The sequence below is a fragment of the Pinus tabuliformis genome, chromosome 9 (assembly GCF_031772625.1).
Source record: "Pinus tabuliformis cultivar Carrire ecotype Pingquan chromosome 9, CPIR1, whole genome shotgun sequence".
Classification (NCBI taxonomy): domain Eukaryota; kingdom Viridiplantae; phylum Streptophyta; class Pinopsida; order Pinales; family Pinaceae; genus Pinus; species Pinus tabuliformis.
The window spans coordinates 1965314696-1965337865 of NC_142307.1; the positions used below are offsets into that span (position 1 = coordinate 1965314696).

Below are 23170 nucleotides of genomic sequence, written 5' to 3' on the forward strand. Positions count from 1 at the left end.
AAAGAGGACATCCTAAGATGGGGAAGTAACCCCAAAGGCACGTTCAATCTCAAAGAAGCTTATAAGCTCTTGGCGGCCTCCCCGGATCAGCAATCAGACCACAAATGGCAAACCCTATGGAGCAGAGGAACTTGGCCAAAAATCACACTTTTCTCTTGGCTAGTCCTGCATAACAGGGCTCTCACTTGGGACAACCTTCATAAATGAGGTTTTGTAGGCCCTTCTCGATGTATGCTCTGCGAGAAGGGTTTGGAAACGCTCAATCACCTACTCAATACCTGTCCCACGGCTTGCTCTCTATGGGATGACATGGCCATGGTCTTCAGACAATCAGATAGAGACAGAAACTCCATCCAAATTTCACTAAGCCAGTGGATATCTTCCATATCCTCCAACCCCCTGGTCAACAGTGCTTGGAATCTAGTTCTGGGTGCATTAGTTTGGATCCTATGGAAAGAATGAAATGCAAGAATATTCAAAAACATAGCCACAGGAGTACACATGCTGATAAGGAAAGTTCGACTGCTCATCACAGAAACAGTCAACGCCATGGGCATACAGAAGATAGAGGGCAACGCATCTCCAAACGAGGCAAGAATAATACAAATCTTGCATCTTCAAACAAGGACCAACTCTGCTGGAAGGAACTAGACCTCAACAGGAACGACACAGGACAAATGGACCCTGCCCCCCTTTAACACATTCAAACTCAATTTCGATGGGGCTTCAAGACAAAACCCGGGATGGCAGGCTATGGGGGAGCAGTTCGGGATCACACAGGAGCAATTCACCTCATCTATCACGGCAATCTCGGAGTGAACACCAATAACGCTGCAGAACTAATCGCTCTCCTCCAAGGCCTCACTCTGGTTGGTCGATACAAACTCCTACCTCTGATAGTGGAGGGCGATTCAGAGATAATAATAAGGCTGATTAGGAAACTCCAGATGGGCGCACAGGTGCACAAAGTAACCCCAAGCTGGAGGCTGTCAGCAATACTAAAAGATCTCCAAGGCCAACTCTGCAACATGAAAGGGATCACCTTCCAATCCATTCGAAGGAAAGCAAACAAGCTAGCTGATGCATTGGCAAATGAAGGGATCGACTCCAATCTGGCAGAGTACCACAGCCTTTAGCAGGATCAGGAGGCGGGAGAACTCAAAGCCAACTGCCACAATATCCAAAAATCGGATCTGCAAGCACAAGCCTAGGCCACAAGGGGTCCTCGTTACAGGAAACCATGGCAAACTCAATCAATGCCCGATCGATTATGAGCAAGTCACGCCCAAGGGAGAACACAGCCAACAAGATCGGGAAAAATCAAGCAGCATCCCGTCACACCGGTCTCTGGAAACGAAAATCCGCTTTGCAGAATGCTCGATCACAATCTTCAGACATCGTAGCTCTATGCTGACCGGACTTTCTGGGCACGCCAGAGCGTATTGAGCTACAAGGACAGTTTTACGGGCCAAGCGACCTCAATCTTCAATGAATATATCCATTGGAAGCAATATATCTGGGAGGTCACATTGACTCCCAGGCATCTATGTATTTTTATACAACAAAACTAATATAATCTGCTTAACTTTACCAAAAAAATAAAATATATTAATTTATTAAAACTACAGTGGTTAAGAGTTTTTATTTTAAATTTTCTCATTCAAATAACATTCTAAAGAAAATCATATATATATATCTATATATATATATATATATATAGATATAGATATAGGATAGTTGAAAAATGATTTTAATTTGATGTTTTTTCATAAGGAAAATTCTTTTTAACTTCATAAAAGATTATACATGTAGCTGCCCCTTAAAGACTTGACGGAACTTCTAGTAAAAAATGTCCAAAATACCATAATATCTTCAACTTACAACTATGGCCAAAAAATGATAATAACTCTTGCTAACATCATTAATCATCGACATGTGGAAACGTCTACAAAACTCAACAGAAAACATAAACTTTCCAGAATTTTTCAAAACATACCTCAAACCCATATACTAAAGACCAATGTTCAGATAGAAACATATTCGAGTCTACTTGCCTCTATTACCTTCATAAATAGATAAAGAAAATATACAAAGGGACTATGTTATGAAACCAGCTCAAGGAAAGATAGAAAAGAAAGATCAACGCCTTAGAATTCAGCCTCTTTGAGGGGGCAACCTCCTTTACATTACATAAATGAACAATTCTTGGATGATACAAATGACAAAACCTCCTTTCTATATATAGGAGTCTAAGGAGTCACAATATAATCCAACCGACCTAACAATAATAATATAAAGCCACAAAAATAACAATAGAGGGATTCTATGGGGCACAGAAATAACAATATGGGGGTAATAGGGGCACAACAATATAAATAAGGGTATAACTAGAATAGTAATGGGGTAATCACTAGTATTATAGGGACCCAACATGCCCTTCTCCTTCAAAAAAGTGTTGTCCTCAACGCTTGAGCAGTTCTGGATACTTCTGCATAAAATTCTCATCCTCCCACGTGGAATCTTCAACGGATAAGTTCTTCCACTTGATAAGATACTCTGAAATTGATCGATTTCGTAGCTTTCGAGTTCTTGTTTCTGTGACTGCTTCCGGTTCCAATATAATTTTTCCTTCCTCGTCAAGTTTGTAGAGCTCTAACTAGGGTCTCTCACACCGCTAATTATCCCACATTAATAAGTCAATCCGGAAACGTTTTGTTATTGCAAGGAGTAACTCAATCCGAGGCTGTTTGTCCGAGTAATGCTCGGTAGTATAGTGTCCTAATGGTCTGAAAGGAAACAGATGCTAAGCTGTAACGAAACTAACCCAAAAGATAAAATCACGCAAGGCAGTTGATCAGTCAAGGGTATGGAAACAATAACCTATCCCTTTAGAAACTGATAAAGAAAGGAAATCAGAGCATGGACTTATAGGTCTGGGGCTAAGCAGCGTCTTGCTGAGGCTCACGACAGCCTTAGGCCTGCTCTCACACTAAAACAACAAAGGCAGGTAAATCAAGCAGCGAAAAGTAAAATGGAACAACAATCTGGAAATGGAACAGCAGTAAAGAAATGGAACAGCAGTAAGGAAATGGAACAACAAGAATAAATGGAACAGCAATAATAAATGGAACAACAATAATGGAACAGCAATCCTCAACCGTATGTACACGTTCTCTACTACTACAGCAATCTGAGAATAATGGATGATACGACTATGTTCCTGAACAAGGTAATATTGCTTTCGAGTCTTGCAAATACTATTTCACATGGATCTGATAGCAATAATATTCATACCAACATTCCGCTACAGAAATAGCTGAAAGACGTAATTCGAATGGATCCACTTATACAATGCAGAGACATGAGATAAAAGAACTCATTCAGATGTCAGTTATAACGAAACATAGCATATCGTATAGAAGATGTATCAGATTACTGAAATAATGGAAATAAACAAACCACACAGTATAATAGTACAAAAGCAAGTGTCCTTCGGAGCTGGGCCCTTGGCTACCAATGGAACACTGCCTGAGGTTACTCCAGATGCAGAGACGAAATGAACACCAAGTCTTTTATATTAATTGCATCAACAAAAGTATAACAAAGTCAGGTCTCAGAGAGACTCAATAATTACAGTTGGTTCTGGAATTGAAAATTACAAAGATAGTCCTCCTCCGTTCAATGGAGTGGTGCCTTTATATAACAGAAATGACAGAGGTATCTAGATAATCAAAAGATAAGTTAAAGCAGTGATCCCTCAGGATCAAGGATCCTGAGGGATTCGCTAATCGTTCGATTCTTCTCTTTCCCTTCTTGCGTTCTCCGTCTCAGTATCCCGCCTTCTTTCTTTGGGCTATTCGGCTCTAATTTTACTTGATCTTGTCCGCATTCGGTTCCCTGTTGGCGGGACAGTAGTTATTTTCCCTTTGCTTCTTGCTTTCAATCGCCGATCCTTTGTTTTCACGTCTTCCTGCATAGAAAACGTCAATCATTAGCACTTAAGCTTTCTTCATCGATTGTTGCACATTTTATCAAAACCCTTTATCTTCTTTGAACTCATAATGCAGAAAAGGTTACAACTATTATTGAAAAACCACTAGATTGCTAGTCAAAAGCATACCTTCTAGGTGCTCCACACACCCCCCTGCTTACCCTGTTTCATGGCCTCATGAAAACATTGTAGTTGAGATGCAAGGCGGTGAGAGAATAGGCCGGAGAAGGGATCTCGTGAGGAGGCCGGCAACCGTGATGAGCAACTAGATGGTCAAAGAACTGGTCTATTTGATCTGCAAGCATCTCATATAAGGCCTGATATCCGGGTGTAGGGTGCCAAATAATTGGACTGCGAAATCGATACCCTAACCAGGATGGCCCTGCTTGCAGAATCCGTTCCCCATAAAGGTTCAACCGGCTGGCAGCCAGCTCAAAATTCTCATATTTGAATGGTTCCCTAAGCTGGATGCTTGGACTAGAAGTCCGGTATCGAAATTTTGCAGCATCGAGGGCAAGATCTTTAATAGTCAGGAAATATTCCAGACCGTTTCGGATCAAGTTTTCGTGCATGGGCCCTATTATCTCAATGACTCCTGCGGTCCTTATGAGACTCCTATGCTTTCTCCATAGCGTCACTGGGTCTTTAGGTTCAGCTCGTATCCACAAGTCTAGGCTATTTTCTTGTCTCTGAAAGGTGTTATAAGCTCTGAGCCATTTCACCTGATTAACCCCAAATGAGATGAAGGCTTGGAATTGTACATCACCAACAAAAGGGCCAGGATTTAAGTCAGTTTCCTGGTCTAGCACAAGATTGTGCAGGTAAAACTCGCATAATAACCTTTGAACTCTAACTCCATAGTGCTTGCAACAGTCTATAAAATCATTAACAGTGTTGATGTGGATAGGTGCTCCTGCCCTAACGGCTTTTATTTTTAGTCTCAGATATCGTTCAAGCAAAAATAAAGCATAATTTTTAGCAGGGGCCCTACAAGTCAAAACATCATTATATAAGGAACACACGGTGTCCATCTGCTTAACAACACTATCTAATCGACGAGTTACCTTAGCAACCTTTTCCTGCTCCTTCTGCCATCCTTCAAAGGCCTGGCTCTCGGACTGACTGATGTCTCGAAGTTGTTGTTGGAGCTCTTCGTATCTTTCCTTGGGGACTGTCTGTTCTCGCAATTGCTCGGCTTCCTGCTGGGCTTCCTTCATCATTTTATGCAAGGTTCTGGTTTTTGGGTCCTTCTTCCACACAGCCGTAGAGGCTGGGAGTTTAACCTGGACCTTCTTATTACGTTGCTTTGAGTTTCGGACCTGAATTACACCCGAGGGTGGTGCTTCTGTTTGGACTTCTTTGTTTTCTGTTTCCTTCTTAATACGAACGAAGGGTTGCTGTGGTCTTCCTGCCATCGGAGCCTCTTGCTGTTCCATTGGAATATCCATTCATTCTTCAAGGCCAGATGGAACAGCAGTCTGTCCCTCCGCGCTATTTGGAACAACAGTTTGTTCCTCCATGTCATTTGGAACAGCATCCTGTTCCTCATTATTATTTGGAACAGCAGACTGTTCCTCGGCAGTAGGTCTCCTGATGGGGTTTCGTCCATCAAAGCGAATTCGTGTCCTTGGGGTTCTTGCTACCGTGGTCCTATTCCTTTTCCCTGCAGTCTTTTGTATCCTCAGACTGGCTTTCAGCATTCGAATTTGCTGCCGGAGTCTGGCTATAGTGCCCAGCAACCTCTGCTGCTTCTTTCTCAATTTCACAATTTCCCTTGTTTCGGCAAAGGGTTTGGTTCTCAGGCTTGCATCTTCTGTGATATCTTCCGGCATCCTGGGGACAGATTGTCCCAGATTGTTATCTTCCATTTCATTATCATAGCCAGGCAGGTTTTCTCCCCCTGCCTCTTCTGCATGCATTTCCTCCGGTAATTCTCTTTCTGTGGGACCGTCAGGGACACCTCCTGTGCTGGAGTCCTGGCCATATTCTCCCATATTGGCCAGAACTGCTGCCAATTCCTCCTCACTTGGAGGGTCTTGCAATGGGCTACCCCCTGGCTGTGCAATTTCTTCTTCCTGATTGCCCTGTTTGGTGGCCTCTTCTCCCTCAGAGGGTTCATGTCCTTTTTCAATTTCTCCTTCCGGCTGGTCAGTCTCGGCCTCCAATTGCTCAGCATTTCCTTCGGAGGGTCTCCCCTCTGATTCTGGAGGTTCATCCGCAATTTCAATTGGCTGGGCCGTTGTTCCCTGAATTCTTTCCAACCTTCCTCGTATCCGGGCCAGCCGAGCTGACTTCCTTGGCCTCTCAAGTTGGTCGGGAGTATCAGTAGGTTCTGCGGGTTTCTCTGGTTGCTCTGGCGTATCGGGAGGTTGCTTTCGTTTTGAAGCGGCATGTCTCTCTGTTGCTGACTTCTTGCGTTTCTCTAATCGTTCCGGCGTGCCAGAGGATTTTTCAGGTTTTGGGGGTGGTACAGCCGATCCCCCTTCGACTATTGCGACCAATTCCTCCCAAGAGCTTTGTTGTTGAGTGAGACCGTGGCTCATTATCAACCGAATCATCCCATGGTGGCTAACGACTGTTTCTACGTGCTGGGCCTTTTTCAGGCTTTGGGTCGCGCCATGCAGTAACGAATTTAAAAGTGCAGGGAGATTTACAGAACATTTTCCTTTTAAAACAGCTAAGAGTTTCAGATGACGAGGTCTTACCACGTCGTTTCTCCCTTCGCAGGTGATATAGCTTTGTACTGTCTTCGCTAGCTCGGTCCAGGGTTCCCCTAGTGCTGCCGGCAGAACTCCTTTCCCTTTGATTGTCAAGCTTTGGCCTTCGTCCTGGAAAGTTTCCATAGCTTTTTGTAATCTCTCCTTCTTCGGCGCCCATTTGGGTCCAACAGTTGGTAATCCTGAGACTTCCGCGATGATATCCTCTGTAACCTCTATCCGCTTTCCTCCTACTACGGAGTAGTTTTCCTGCAAATTCTGCAGGAATTCCAATGCTACTGCTTCGTTTGATTCTTGCAGGCGGTTGAAGTAATTCAACCATCCTGCATTTTCCAGGATTTTGCGAGCAGCATCGGAGACTGTCAGCTTGTGAGGTTCGCTCCGGACCGTCCTTCCGCCCATGATTCAACTCAGAAATGGAACAGCAACTGTTTGCGGTATTTACGACGCAAAAAGGATGATCGATGCCAATTTAGGAAAGGACTACACAGGGCATGCAACAAAAAGAAGAGATCGTGGACGACAGTCTCCATGAGATGGAAGCATCATACCGTTAAATCATGCCATTTCCTTGTACATTATTTTGCCCGAATGGTATGCAGCCACGTAATCCATGGAGTAATGAGGTTACTTCCCCCCCCCCCCCCCCCCCCCCCCCGCGATCTAATAGGTTGTCCATAGCGGTCAAAGAGAGGAGCAGCAGCCAGTCGGGAGTGCAATCATCAAGTACATCATATGAAAGTATGCCATGTTGTAAAAGAACAATGAAATGCCGAAACCGAGGCAAAAAGGTGGTTCACGTTTAATATAAGCCTGCGTGATATAATGAGGAACCGGGGGATTGGACGTCTGTCAACTGTACGAAGTCTCCAGTAGTCATTGTCAGTTCCGTTGCCATGATTGGTGGTAATGTTCATGCGATAGATATATCGGGGTGTGACATATGATACATGCGAAGGATATAAGAGACAGAAAGATTTTAATATCATACCTGTTGGTGTAAATATTACGACTTCGATGCCATTAACAGAGCTCTGCCGCCAACAGGTGTTCATAACCTTGGCAGAGTTGTTTATCTCACCCTCCGGAACCATGATCCTTTGTGTACATTTTGAAGAGTGCTTTGTCAAAATGCAGGCCATTATGCTGGCTTGGTGACCAGATAGTCATAATGCCATTCACAAGGTAGGCGCGAAACGTGGTCAGGCCGGCTCGCGATGAGACCTCCTGTTCCAAGATTTCCTTGTTAATTTATTTTTGGACCATATCCCTGGTGTGGTGGCCATTATGGGAATGCCACTTTGCTTCCACCCTTATGATCATGGTAGGCCGGCTCTGAATGAGACCTCCTATCCTGCATTTGACAACTTTCATATTTTGTTTTTGTTTTCTTTTGCAGAGCATCTCTCTTGTTTATTTTCACATCAGGGTGGTTCCGCACTCCTTAAGAGCGGGGAATGGTGGAAAAAGTCTTACGATCCCAACAGATAGATATAAATCATTCGTTCTTACTCCTAAGTAGTGATCAAAAAGATTTTAGGGAAATAAAGATCACCAATAACAATGGTACCGGTAAATGACAACGACAGTGAAGATTAAAATTTCACGTCCCTCCTCCTGTTCTTTTATACATACTGGCTTCATAGTGATAGCGATTTATGATGTGCTGATTTCGGTATCTCATGGTTTATGTTCATGGCATAAGTTCATTGCTGTATCTAAAAGATTGAGGAAACCATGGTCACAAAGCATCCTCCATAAGGACGAAAACATGACAATGGCATTCATAGGATACCATTTCTTTGAGAGGAGCCACTGAAAATCGCAAATGCTGTCCCTTTTGAGAAAGGAACAGCAAAGTCACTCAAATGCTGTTCCTTTTGACAAGGAACAGCAGACACACTCAAGTGTTGTTCCTTTTCACAAAGGAACAGCAAAACATACAAGTGTTGTTCCTTTTCGCAAAGGAACAGCAAAACACACAGGTGTTGTTCCTTTTCGCAAAGGAACAGCAAGACACACAAGTGCTGTTCCTTTTCGCAAAGGAACAGCAAGACACACAAATGCTGTTCCTTTTCGCAAAGGAACAGCAAGACACACAAGTGTTGTTCCTTTTCGCAAAGGAACAGCAAAACAGACAAATGCTGTTCCTTTTCGCAAAGGAACAGCAAAACACACAAGTGTTGTTCCTTTTCGCAAAGGAACAACAAAAACACACCAGCGCTGTTCCTTTTCGCAAAGGAACAGCAAGAAAACGCAAGTGCTGTTCCTTTTCGCAAAGGAACAACAAAACACACCAGTGCTGTTCCTTTTCGCAAAGGAACAGCAAGAACATGCAAGTGTTGTTCCTTTTCGCAAAGGAACAGCAAAACACACCAGTGTTGTTCCTTTTCGCAAAAGAACAGCAAAAACACACCAACGTTGTTCCTTTTCGCAAAGGAACAGCAAGAACACGAAAGTGCTGTTCCTTTTCGCAAAGGAACAACAAAACACACCAGTGCTGTTCCTTTTCGCAAAGGAACAGCAAGAACACGCAAGTGTTGTTCCTTTTCGCAAAGGAACAGCAAAACACACCAGTGTTGTTCCTTTTCGCAAAAGAACAACAAAAACACACCAGCGCTGTTCCTTTTCGCAAAGGAACAGCAAGAACACGCAAGTGCTGTTCCTTTTCGCAAAGGAACAGCAAAACACACCAGTGCTATTCCTTTTCGCAAAGGAACAGCAAAAACACTTGGAAAAAAAATCAAGGAAACATATATACAAGATGCTATGTACAAGTTATAAAATGAATTTCTTAAGCTATAGGTGAGGAAGATTGCGCTTCCTCTCCTAAAATTTTCATATCAGTATCTTGTCGCAGCTGTTGACAGAAGGATTCCCGAGTGAGTGGCTTTCGATAAAGGCGAACTCGGTGGCCATTTACTTTGAATTCATATCCAGAACCATCAATTGTGACCAAGGTAAGGGTCCCATTCTCGTGTACCTTCTGGATTTCGTATGGTCCTAGCCATCGAGTCTGGAGTTTCCCCGGGAAATCCTGAAACCGAGAGTCGTATAACAGAGCCCAGTCTCCTTCATGAAAGACTTTATTCTTGATCAGTGCATCGTGCCATTTAGCCCGCTGCTGTTGAATCAATGCTGTATTCTGTAATGCAGAGAGCCTAATTTCGTCTAATTCATTAATCTACTGTAATCGATTGATTTGTGCCTCACTCAGATCTAGGCCAACTTCCTGTGCAGTTCGTAGCGTTCGGATTTCGAATTCTATGGGGAAAATTGGCTGCTTTCCAAACACTAATTGATAGGGTGAATAGCCTGTAGTGCTTCTCCATGTGGTTCTGTAGGCCCACAGTGCCTCAGGTAGTCGAGCAGCCCAATCTCGCCGATGCGATGCAATGGTTTTTGTTAAAATTGATTCTATTACCTTATTACTACTTTCTACTTGCCCATTTGCCTGCGGATGGTATGGGGTAGTAATCTTATGTTGGACATGGTAATTGTTAAGTGTTGCAGCTAATTTATTTCCAACAAATTGTGGTCCACCATCAGTGATTAATTCTCTCGGAAGTCCATAACGTACAAACAAATGGAACAAGAATTGTATCACAGAGTCTTCTGTAGCCCTAGGTAATGATTCGGCCTCGACCCATTTAGTAACATAGTCTGTTGCCACCAGAATGTATGTCCTCTGATTTGATGATGGATTGATGGGCCCAACGAAGTCTAGAGCCCATCGTTCTAATGGCTCAATGACCAATTGTGGTCTCAGAGGCATTTCATCGGCTTGGCCAGGTTTTCCTGCTCGCTGGCAGCTGTCACAGGCTTGTGCAAACTTTTTCGCATCCTTGAAGATTGTAGGCCAATAGTATCCGGTTTGCAGTACTTTATGTGCTGTTCTTTTTTCAGTGAAATGTCCCCCGCATGGCCCGTCATGGCAAGCTTTTGGAATGTCGAAGATTTCGTCTTCTCGAATACACCTTCTGATTTGCATGTCTGCCCCTGTATGGAACAAATGGCCTCCAATCCATGAAAAGCGAGTGCTTTTCTGAACAATCTGCTTGCGTTCCTGAGGGGTTAAGTGTTTTGGTAACTTACCGACTGCGAGGTAATTGGTGACATCGGCATACCAGGGTGTTTGAACAGCAACAGCAAAAAGGTGCTCGTCAGGGAATTGATCGTCTACTGCTGTTGTTTCGACTGCTTTCGGTATCCGTGAGAGGAAATCAGCTACAGGGTTCTCCTTGCCGGGTCAATCCTTAATTGTGATGTCGAACTCCTGCAATAAGATCAACCACCTGGTTATTCTAGCATTCGTAATAGGTTTATTTGCCAAATATTTGATAGCAGAATGATCTGTATATAACACAACATGATAGCCTGTAATATAATGTCTAAATTTGTTAACAGCATGTATTACAGCCAGGAATTCCTTTTCAGTAATAGTATAATTAAGTTCGGCAGAGGATAAATTTTTGCTGATATAGTAAATAGCATATGGCTTCTTATCCTCTTCTTGTCCCAGGACTGCACCAATTGCTGTGTCCGAGGAATCAGTTGAGATTTGAAATGGCAAATTCCAGTTGGGTCCTCGAAGGACTGGAGCTGTTGATAACAGGTTCTTCAATTCCTTAAAAGCCTGGTCGCATTTTTCTGTCCACAAGAAATCAACATTGCCAGTCAAAGCATATAGAGGTGCAGCAATACGTGAGTAATGTTCTATAAATCGTCTGTAATACCCAAAAATCCAAGGAAACTGCATACCTTTGTTTGAGTAGTGGGAGTAGGGATGAGCAAAAGAATCTGAACTTTAGCCGGGTCTACCTGGATGCCAGCTGCTGAGATGTAGTGCCCTAGAATGAGCCCTTCTGTCATCATCATGTAACACTTTTCGTGGCTCAGGCAAAGTCTGGTAGCGATACAACGTTGTAGGACTTTCTCCAGGGTATCCAGAGCTGGGTCAAAATCATCTCCATACAGTGTAAAGTCATCCATATACACCTCAAGTCCGTCATTTATGAGGTCTGCAAAGATGCTGAGAACAGCTCTTTGAAATGTAGCAAGGGCATTGCATAGGCCGAAGGGTAGTACTCGATAGGCAAACGTTCCCCAAGGGCAAGTAAAGGTAGTTGTATCCTGATCTTCAGGGGCGATTTGGATTTGGTTATATCCGCTGAAGCCATCCAGGAAAGAGAAAAATTTCTTCCCTGCTAAAGTGTCCAGTACTTGATCTATAAATGGGAGGGGAAAGTGATCCTTCTGTGTGGCCTTATTTAACTCCCTGTAATCCACACAGATCCTCCATTTCCCATTTTTCTTGGGTACCACCACTAAGGGAGAGACCCACTTACTGTCGGAGATGGGGTAAATAAAATTAACATCTAAAAGTTTCTGAAGTTCGGCTTTTACTATTTCTTTTAGATGGGGGTTGAGTCTTCTTTGTGGCTGGCGAACAGGTCTTGCATCCTTCTCTATGTAGATGTGGTGGGTGCATAATTGAGGATCAATCCCCTTCATGTCAGGGTAATCCCACGCAAATGCTCCCTTATATTTTTGTAACAGACTAACAAGCTTCATTTCTTGATCTGGTGTCAGGTTGACGTTAATATTTAGAGTCTTACCAGGTTCGATTTCCACTACTTTACTATTGGCAACAACAGTTACTGGTATTGTTTGGTCATGTGGATCTTTTAAGGGGTCTTCTTCTAGCTCACTATCAAATGCTGCCTCTATCATAAAACACTGTGTGTGAGAGCTAGATTCGGTTTGACTGATGAAGTTATTGATAGCATCATCTTCTATTTGATCTTTAAAATCTAAAGCCTTCTGTACAGTTAATGGGGCTCTGATATTGTTAGTAAGGTATGACACAGGATACTGATTGGTTTTGATCATTGGCAGGCTTGGCTGTGCTGGGGGATATAGAATGAGATTTTTAACATCTGGTCCTTTAGTTATAGTCATGTTTCCCTGCCGGCAACCAATGTAGGCATCGGCAGTAGCAAGCCAAGGTCTTCCTAATATTAGCGGATGTCCATCTAGTCGGGTTTTTGGATTAATTACCAGGAAATCGGTTGGATACTCCCAGGAATCTACGGAAACCATGACATCATATAGAGTACCTTCGGGTCGAACTACAGATCGATCTGCCAATTCTAACAAAGTAGAAGTAGGTTCTACCGATGTGATGCCAAGCTTTTGGCAGGTGGAAGTTGTCAAAATATTGATTGCAGCTCCCAAGTCGACTAAAGCATTAGGCAAGGTTTGACCATAGATTTGGACAGTTACAATTGGGTTCCCGGGATCTTCGTATTTGATAGGTGTCTCTTTTCCTGATAACAGGTCGGATAAAGTTCCAACTACTTGGACTCTAGGGTTAGTAGTTATATTCCTCCTTGATTTTTTTATGCACAGTTCTTTTATAGTCTTTGCGTATATGGGAATATCTTGAATGGCCTGGAGGAATGGAATTTTTATATACAGGTTTTGTAACTCTTCCAGAATGTCGAAGTCTGGATGTTGCACTGGTCGCGGTATGACTAATCGTTCCGGGAAAGGAGGAGAGGATGTATTTGTTTGTTGATGGGTCTGTTCCTTATTTACATCCTTTTGTTGTAGTGGTTGTTCTATTGGTAACTGATCTTCAATGTGACCTATTTTGTCTCCCTCTGTTTCTATGATACGTCCAGATCGTAATTGAAGGTCATTGCACTCCCTTAAGTCAAGTCCAGTTTCTGATGTGTCTATGATTTGGATGGATTGGACTGGTCTATTATTAGGATTGGGGTTGGGTTGGGCTGGGAGTTGTGGCCTTAAATTAGACTGGGGGTTTTGTTGTAAGGCTGGCAGAGTTGGTTGAGGGAGTGGAATGGTTCCTGTTGACTGATATGTCGATCTTGGCCAATTGGTCTGCCAGGGTGAACCTTGTGATGTGGGGGGAATCCATTGCGGAGGGTATGAATTGTTCTGCCAATATGGTGGGGTGTAGAGAAAATTTGGCCATCCGAATTGGTTTGTCTAATTCATCCATGGATTTGGAGAAGGAAATGGCTGTGATGACCAATTCGGGATTGGGGGTGTAGATTGGTTTTGCCACATACCATATTGCTGAGCATTGTATTGTGGAGGTTGAAAAGAAGAAGCTAGATCCGAAAACATACCTGATTGCCTCGGTTGCCATTGGCGACGTTGGTTAACAAAGTATGCTGGTTTTGATTCTTCTTCTGCTTCTTTGTATACAGCCTTCAATCCAGGAAGTGAGGGGCAGCTTTCAGTAAGGTGGTCTTTCGTACAGATAGCACAGGCTTGAACTGTATCTAGCGGACATTCTTTGTGGCTGTGTTTTTTTCTGCATCGGGGGCAAAAAATTGCCAGATTTTGCTCTGCCTTCATTTGCTTTTGTTTAGCCTGCACAATATCAAGCTGAGTAGTTAATGTCCCTAGGATATCAGTTTTAAAATTTTCTAGTAAATTCCCAAGTTCTACCTGTGTTACCCCTTCTGTTGATATTTTGTTATCTCTAACAAACCTATCATATTCTGTTGGTTTTATCCTTGTGCTACCCCTTGAACTCCTAATACATAAATTGATGATATCGACAAAATTCTCTTGGTAAATATCTCCTTTTCCCATGATATTCAACGTTTCGATCCACTGTTCTTTCATACCTCTAATTAATGCAGTTTTCAACACATTGTCAGGCAGAGGTAATGATGCATAAGGGGATCTCTGTAAATTATACTGGAAGCGTTCTACATATTCCTCTAGAGTTTCATTTGGTCTAGCCATCATTTGGAAGATTTCATCTTTCAATTCCCTTGACCTACAGTAATCTTGATATTTCTTGAGAAAGGACTCTTTCATTTGCTCCCAATTGTTTATGACTCCACCACCTAGACCCATAAACCATCTCAGAGCTGCTCCCTTCAAAGTAGAGGGAAACAACTTTAATTTCTGAGGATCAGTGGTGTAATCATACCCTCTACATAACACATCGAAATCGAATAAGAATGCATCAGGGTCCTCTGATGTCAGTCCGTGAAACGTTGGGATGTGCTGAAGAGGAATTGCCTTCATGGGGGCATTCGCAGCAGAATCTACTATCGGATATTGCAATGTGGAAGTTTGGGTATTTGGCTGATTCTGCGCCATGGGATCGAAGATGTGCCAGTAACCTTCCGGGATTTCTAGGAGGGTGTTCCTAGGTTGAGAAGGGGCGGCCTTGGCAGGGGCTGTCTTGATGACACTTCCCTTATCAGGGATTTCTATCTGAAGGAATGGGGTACTTTCAGTATTAATTCTGGCTGCGCTTCCCTTATCTGGGCTGTTTAACAGCTGGATTATCCTGGAGGGAGATTTCGGTTCCTCTATTTCCCCTGTTTCCCCCTCTCCTTCACAAAGGTTGCTTAAGTTCCCTTCTTGCAGCCGTTTAGATGCAGGATTTTCAATTTCTTGGAAGTCCTGTTCAACTGACTCTGCACCTCAGCGTAGGCTCCAGATGGTGATGTTGTAGCCTGAAGGGAATTGGTAGGCTGCTTAGAATAAGTCTTTCTGAGGCCTATTGACGGCTGAGATTCAGTTTTCTTGTAGATTTCGTCTATGAAGGTCGTTCGGCCAAGGGTCACCGGTCCTTTGGCTTTCTCAGGTTTGGCTGGGGTTTTGGTATTCTTTTCTAACTTTTTCTGCTTAGTCATGCACTCTAAAAACTACTAAATCCTATCAACCAGCAATTCTACTAAGAGAGCGGACGGTGGAGCAGGGCTTTTATGTGCTCCGTACGCAGGTTCTTACCTTCCGTTTTTAAAATCCAACTCGCCCCTAGCAGATTTGCGCACTACTATGTAAAGGGCAAATGGCTATTACTCCTCCCCGGCAACGGCGCCAAAATGTAGAGCTGTAACTAGGGTCTCTCACACCGCTAATTATCCCACATTAATAAGTCAATCCGGGAACGTTTTGTTATTGCAAGGAGTAACTCAATTCGAGGTTGTTTGTCTGAGTAATGCTCAGTAGTATAGTGTCCTAATGGTCTGAAAGGAAACAGATGCTAAGCTGTAACGAAACTAACCCAAAAGATAAAATCACGCAAGGCAGTTGATCAGTCAAGGGTATGGAAACAATAACCTATCCCTTTAGAAACTGATAAAAAAAGGAAATCAGAGCATGGACTTATAGGTCTGGGGCTAAGCAGCGTCTTGCTGAGGCTCACGACAGCCTTAGGCCTGCTCTCACACTAAAACAACAAAGGCAGGTAAATCAAGCAACGAAAAGTAAAATGGAACAACAATCTGGAAATGGAACAGCAGTAAAGGAATGGAACAGCAGTAAGGAAATGGAACAGCAAGAATAAATGGAACAGCAATAATAAATGGAACAGCAATAATGGAACAACAATCCTCAACCGTATGTACACGTTCTCTACTACTACAGCAATATGAGAATAATGGATGATACGACTATGTTCCTGAACAAGGTAATATTGCTTTCGAGTTTTGCAAATACTATTTCACATGGATCTGATAGCAATAATATTCATACCAACATTCCGCTACAGAAATAGCTGAAAGACGTAATTCGAATGGATCCACTTATACAATGCAGAGACATGAGATAAAAGAACTCATTCAGATGTCAGTTATAACGAAACATAGCATATCGTATAGAAGATGTATCAGATTACTGAAATAATGGAAATAAACAAACCACACAGTATAATAGTACAAAAGCAAGTGTCCTTCGGAGCTGGGCCCTTGGCTACCAATGGAACACTGCCTGAGGTTACTCCAGATGCAGAGACGAAATGAACACCAAGTCTTTTATATTAATTGCATCAACAAAAGCATAACAAAGTCAGGTCTCAGAGAGACTCAATAATTACAGTTGGTTCTGGAATTGAAAATTACAAAGATAGTCCTCCTCTGTTCAATGGCATGGTGCCTTTATATAACAGAAATGACGGAGGTATCTAGATAATCAAAAGATAAGTTAAAGCAGCGATCCCTCAGGATCAAGGATCCTGAGGGATTCACTAATCGTTCGATTCTTCTCTTTCCCTTCTTGCGTTCTCCGTCTCAGTATCTCGCCTTCTTTCTTTGGGCTATTCGGCTCTAATTTTACTTGATCTTGTCCGCATCCGGTTCCCTGTTGGCGGGACAGTAGTTATTTTCCCTTTGCTTCTTGCTTTCAATCGCCGATCCTTTGTTTTCACGTCTTCCTGCATAGAAAACGTCAATCATTAGCACTTAAGCTTTCTTCATCGATTGTTGCACATTTTATCAAAACCCTTTATCTTCTTTGAACTCATAATGCAGAAAAGGTTACAACTATTATTGAAAAACCACTAGATTGCTAGTCAAAAGCATACCTTCCAGGTGCTCCACAAAGTTCTGGCAATATTGTTTGAACTGGGAGCTTGTCGCCTATAACCTTCTTTAAACATGAAACATGGAAAACTGGGTGCAATCGAGAAGTTGCAGGAAGCTCCAATTTGTATGCCATAGTACCAATCTTTTCCAACACCTTGTACGGACCATAATACTTTGGTGATAATTTATTATCCTTCTTAGCTTTCTTTAGGGACATTTGCTTATATGGTTGTAGCCGTAGGAATACCCAATCACATACATCAAAACTTCTTTCACTGCGATGTTGATCTGCCGGTTGTTTCATTCTATTTTGTGCCAACACGAGGTTATCGTTTAAGAGTTGGAGGACTTGTTGTTGATGTTCGATGTGATGTTCCACTGCCTGAACCTTAGAATTTTCTCTTAAATATGATGTGATTGATGGTGTTTGGTACCCATAAAGTGCCATAAATGGGGTCATTTTTGTTGCTGTATGGAAGGAAGTGTTATACCACCATTCAGCCAGAGGCAACCATTTGACCCATTGTGTATGTTTATCAGATACAAAGCAACGAAGATATCCTTCCAAACATTTGTTTACTATCTCAGTTTGCCCATCAGATTGAGGATGATAAGATGAGCTATGAGCTAACTGAGTACCAAGACAAGAAAATAATTCTGTCCAAAAATTTCCAGTGAAAATGGGATCTCTGTCACTTACAATAATCTTTGGATTTCCATGTAGCTTTTGAACTGTTTCCATAAATGCAGTAGAAACTGTACTGGCTTTAAATGGATGTGATAATGCACAAAAGTGTGCATACTTGGTAAGTCTGTCAACTACCACCATGATGACACTCTTTCCCTCAGACTTGGGTAAACCTGTGATAAAATCCATCGAAACCTCCTCCCAACGTTGGCTTGGAATGGATAAAGGTTGTAATAGACCCGGTGTCTTAATTGTTTCAACTTTATTTTGTTGGCAAACCAAACATTCTGCCACAAACTTTTGAATATCTGATTTAAGTCCATCCCAAAAAAATTCCTTCTTAACCCTGTGGTAAGTTTTTAAAAATCCTGAGTGCCCTCCTAAGGGAGAAGTGTGCAATTCCATAAGAATCTTTTGTTTTAGCTGGGAATTCTTACAGAGGTATAAGCGATCTTTGTACCATAACGAATCATTTTTCCAGCTAAATGTATCAGAAGTACTGGAATCTTGTTGTAGCTATCGAATAAGTGCCCACACTTCTTCGTCATTCTTCGATTCCTCCTTTGCTTCGTTTATCCAATCTGGTTGGATAATAGAAATGGCACACAACAATGCTTCCATATCCTCATCCTTTCTTGAGAGTGCATCTGCCACCACATTTTTCTTCCCTTTTTTGTAGATGATTTCAAAGTCATAACCCAACATCTTTGTGACCCACTTTTGTTGCTCTTCAGAGGATAATCTTTGTTCTAAAAAGTATTTAAGGCTATCATGATCCGTTTTTACCTTGAAGTGTCTTCCCATTAGGTAGGGTCGCCATTTCTTAAGTGCATGGAGTATTGCCAACATTTCCTTCTCATAAATAGCTTTTCTTAAAAACTTTCCCTTGATTGGATGACTTTCAAAAGCAATGGGTCTTTCATCTTGCATTAGAACAGCACCAATTCCATTTCCTGAAGCATCACATTCCACAATAAAGGTTTTTGTGAAGTCCGGTGTAGCTAAGACCGGTGCTTGGCACATTGCCTCTTTAAGATGTTTAAAGGCCTTTGTTGCTTCCAGAGTCCATGAAAATGAATCTTTCTTCAATAATGTTGTTAGAGGTGCTGCTATTCTCCCATAATTCTTAACGAACTTGCGATAATACCCTGTCAACCCAAGAAATCCTCGCAAATGCTTTATGGATGTGGGGATTTTCCATTCCTTAATGGCTTTAATTTTTCTAGGGTCTACCTTAACTCCTTCATGAGATACAATATGACCCAAATATTCCACCTCCTGGACTCCAAAGAAACATTTGGATCTTTTTGCATATAATTGTTTCTCCTCCAATAGTTGTAGCACCTTGTCAACATGTTCAACATGATCCTTCCAAGACTTACTGTCGATTAGTATATCATCAAAAAATACCAACACAAATTTTCTAAGGAATGGTTTGAAAATTGAATTCATCAAACCTTGAAATGTTGAAGGTGCATTGGTAAGGCCAAAAGGCATGACCAAAAATTCATAATGACCCTCATGAGTTCTAAATGCCGTTTTCGGAATGTCTTCAATCTTCATTCTGATTTGATGATATCCCGAACGAAGATCCAACTTGGTGAAGTAAATTGATCCATGCAATTCATCCAATAATTCATCAATGACAGGAATGGGGAACTTATCTTTAATAGTGAGCTTGTTTAGCTCCCTATAATCTGGACACATGCGCCATGATCCATCCTTCTTGTGCACCAATACTACTGGAGCTGAGAAAGAACTTTGACTCGGTTGAATTATACCAGCCTCTAGCATTTCTGCAACCATACATTCAATTTCACTTTTTTGGACATATGGATATCTGTACGGCCTGATGTTTGGAGGAACACTTCCTGGAATCGGATGAATAGCATGATCATGATCACGCATAGGTGGGAGACCTTTGGGAGTCTCAAATACCTTTGAATGATTGTCTAGGACTTTTTGGAGATCTGGAGAAATAGATGATTCCAATGTGGAAACATCTAGCGAACATAATTGTGCTATTACACCTCTTTGCTCCTTTTTTAGAAGCTTTGTCATGCCATTAGATCTGATTATCTTTCCTGGTTTCCCCAAGGATTGTAGCCATTGGACTCCTAGTACAACATCAGCACCTCCCATTGGAATGGAAAGCAGTGGGCTAGCCAATACATATTCTCCCATGGATAGCTTGATATTATGGCACTTTCCAGAACAATTTATTGTTCCTCCATTTGCAATCATCACTTGACACTCTGGTGCTGGATATAGGAAGCAATTCAATTCTTTTGCTACCCTACAATGAATAAAATTGTGGGTGCTTCCTGAATCAATCAACACTATTACCTTTTTCTTCTTGATTTGTCCTTCTATCTTGATGGTTTGAGGAGTGGTAATTCCCGCCAATGCATTACAAGATATGGTCGGATTTATTTGTTCTTCATCTAGGCTTTGTTCCTGGAATATATCCTCTTCTTTTGACCTTTCTTGCTTCTTTTCTTCTTCCTCTTCACAATCTATGTAGAATAATTTCTTCTCAGCACACTTATGACCTTTTGTGTATTTTCTATCACAATTGTAACAAAGCCCTTTTGCTCTTTTTTCTTCCAATTGTTGTGGTGTCAACCTTGTAGGTTGTGGAAGACTATGGGCAACAACACTTTCGTCTTTATAGTTGTGAATGGTATGCTTCCTAGTTGCCATAATTTTGCTTTCCATTTTTCTTGCTAACCTGAATGCCTTCTCTAATGAATCAGGTTCCCAAAGGCGCACATCATGTTGGATATTATCCTTTAAAGACCCTATGAACACATCAATCCTATGCTCCTCTGGAATATATTTTACCCTTATGTTCAATTTTTGGAACTCCTCAATGTGCTCCATTATTGAACCCTTTTGTTTGAGACTTATCAATTGGCTAAAAAAAGTGTTGCTTTTTGTATCCTCATAATGTGCTATCAATTCTTCTGTAAAAATTGCCCAAGTGATAAATTATTTACGAGAACAAAGCCATTGATACCATACAAACTGATTTGGTTCCAAATATAAAGTTGCCATACGTACCTTTTGTGTGTTTTGCACATTATTGAGATCGAAGAATTGCTCCATCTGTAATATCCATGTGGCGGGATCCTTGCCATCAAACTTCCTCATATCGATTTTTGGAATATGGTGGGTCTTCAATCCAACATTAGAGTCTATGGAATCATGATTAACATTTCTTTTGTTCACATCATGAGTTTCCTTTACAACCTTTTCACCATTAGTAAGTATTTCTTGTAGAAAATTTGTCAAATCTATCTTCAAATCTGCCATGTCTGTCTTCAAATCTGTCTTCAGATCATCCATCTTAGCTTCCATGCCCTTTATCTTAGATTCCACGCCATTTATCTTAGATTCCATGCCATTTATCTTAGCATCTGTTAGCTTTTGTGAGCGTGACATTTGTTGCACTTGTTCTTGTAATTTTGATATATCATGTAGCATTTCTTCCTCTTCTTCATGAGTCATGCTAGAGCTTTCAGGTTCCTTACTAGGTGTTTGCATTTTCTTTCCTCGGGGCATCAGTTACCGATAATAATGCTTTACTATGCCCTTTGAATTCCTTCAAACCAAGCTTATGCAAAAATTAAAAAAAAAACTACACACCTTTTTTTACTTTGTAGAAGCCTGATATTTAATCTGATGTATCTCTATAATTTCGAATCATCCAGTTCTCAAATTGTGACCTGTAGTAGCCTTGTATGTCCTCTTTCCAATGCCACTAGTCTGATCCAAATTGGATTCTCCAAGAAAGAGTTATGCACAATCTCCCGTAGTGACCTGATTATAGACTATTTCAGTAGAGCGAACTTGTATGAAGTGCCACATGTCACTGCTTCAACCTTTGACTCTGAAAAATATATAAAAGAAAACTACAGTCCGTCCTCTTTCTGTACCTTCTTACAAAATTTCAATCCGATGCTCAGAAAGCAAGTTATGACGATTTTCCCCAGGTCACCTGTTTTGAGTGTAATTCAGGAGTCTACAAAAAGACCAACTTCCTCAGATCATATCTCCTAAAATATCGCGCGAAAAGCTCTGAAATTCAGACCCAAGGTTCAGCGCGATTTCTTCTCAAATGGGTTTTTTTTGCGACTTCTGAAACGTCACAGAAAGAAAAGTTATAGTGAAAATTCCACGATGACCTGTTTGGAGCAGCGAAACCCTAGAATCCAAAGCTCTGATACCAAATGTTATGAAACCAGCTCAAGAAAAGATATAAAAGAAAGATAAACGCCTTAGAATTCAGCCTCTTCGAGGGGGCAACCTCCTTTACATTACATAAATGAACAATTCTTGGATGATACAAATGACAAAACCTCCTTTCTATATATAGGAGTCTAAGGAGTCACAATATAATCCAGCCGACCTAACAATAATAATATAAAGCCACAAAAATAACAATAGAGGGATTCTATGGGGCACAGAAATAACAATATGGGGGTAATAGGGACACAACAATATAAATAAGGGTATAACTAGAATAGTAATGGGGTAATCACTAGTATTATAGGGACCCAACAGACTAAAGGTGGAAATCCAAAGCATCTACTTCCTGGCCATTATTGAACTTATAAACTCAAAAGGACTTAGTAGGAGTCAGAAGTGCTTCTTTAGAAATTTGGTATGTTTTTTCATTGCATTATCTATAAGTTTGAATAAAATAAAGCCACTGAAAGGATAGAATCAAGATGAGAATGTATTACAATAGAGAATTCAAACTTACAATTTCCACAACTAGATTTTTTGAGCTCAATTGATAACTATCTGTTGAGACACCCATGATTTGAACTTCAGAGAGATCCATTTTCTTTGCAAAATGTAAGAGAGCCCAAACAATTGTAAACCCTAATTTTGAGTTAGAACATTTGCCTTGGGAAAATATTATATGGAAGAAATAGTTATCGTTTACATATAATACCACCCCAACCCCACACTTTGGAAAACCTCTTTGGCTAACACCATGGAAAAACATTATAAGTGATAACATAATCAATTTATGGCATTCTAAAACATTATAAGTGATAACATAATCAATTTATGGCATTCTAAACAACCTTTACTTTTTTTGTTTAGGTTTCATATGATATTATTTGGTTAACTTAACAATCATACCATTGAAACTTTTACCAGAACTTCCTTATCCTAACAAATATTCTAATTGTGCACTCACCAAATACGTTGAATCATTATCCCTGAGAATGATCCAAGCTCCTTGGTAGATACATATTACATCCATTCCATAATGTGTAATAACGCATGCATGCACTACACTAGTATGCATGCTAACTAATTATGGAAAATGTCTAAGTATAAGGTAATTAATTAATTTGAAGTACTAACGTATTAGAATTTAATGAATATATGTTGT

At 41.3% G+C, this 23170-nt stretch overlaps 1 protein-coding gene across 1 annotated transcript; it reads left to right on the top strand.

The window, feature by feature from the left end:
* Positions 1 to 743: 743 nt before the first annotated feature.
* LOC149156858 (uncharacterized) lies at positions 744 to 1136 on the top strand. Its single transcript, XM_089444890.1, has one exon. The coding sequence runs from the start codon at positions 744 to 746 to the stop codon at positions 1134 to 1136; it is 393 nt and encodes a 130-aa protein (XP_089301016.1).
* Positions 1137 to 23170: the final 22034 nt, after the last annotated feature.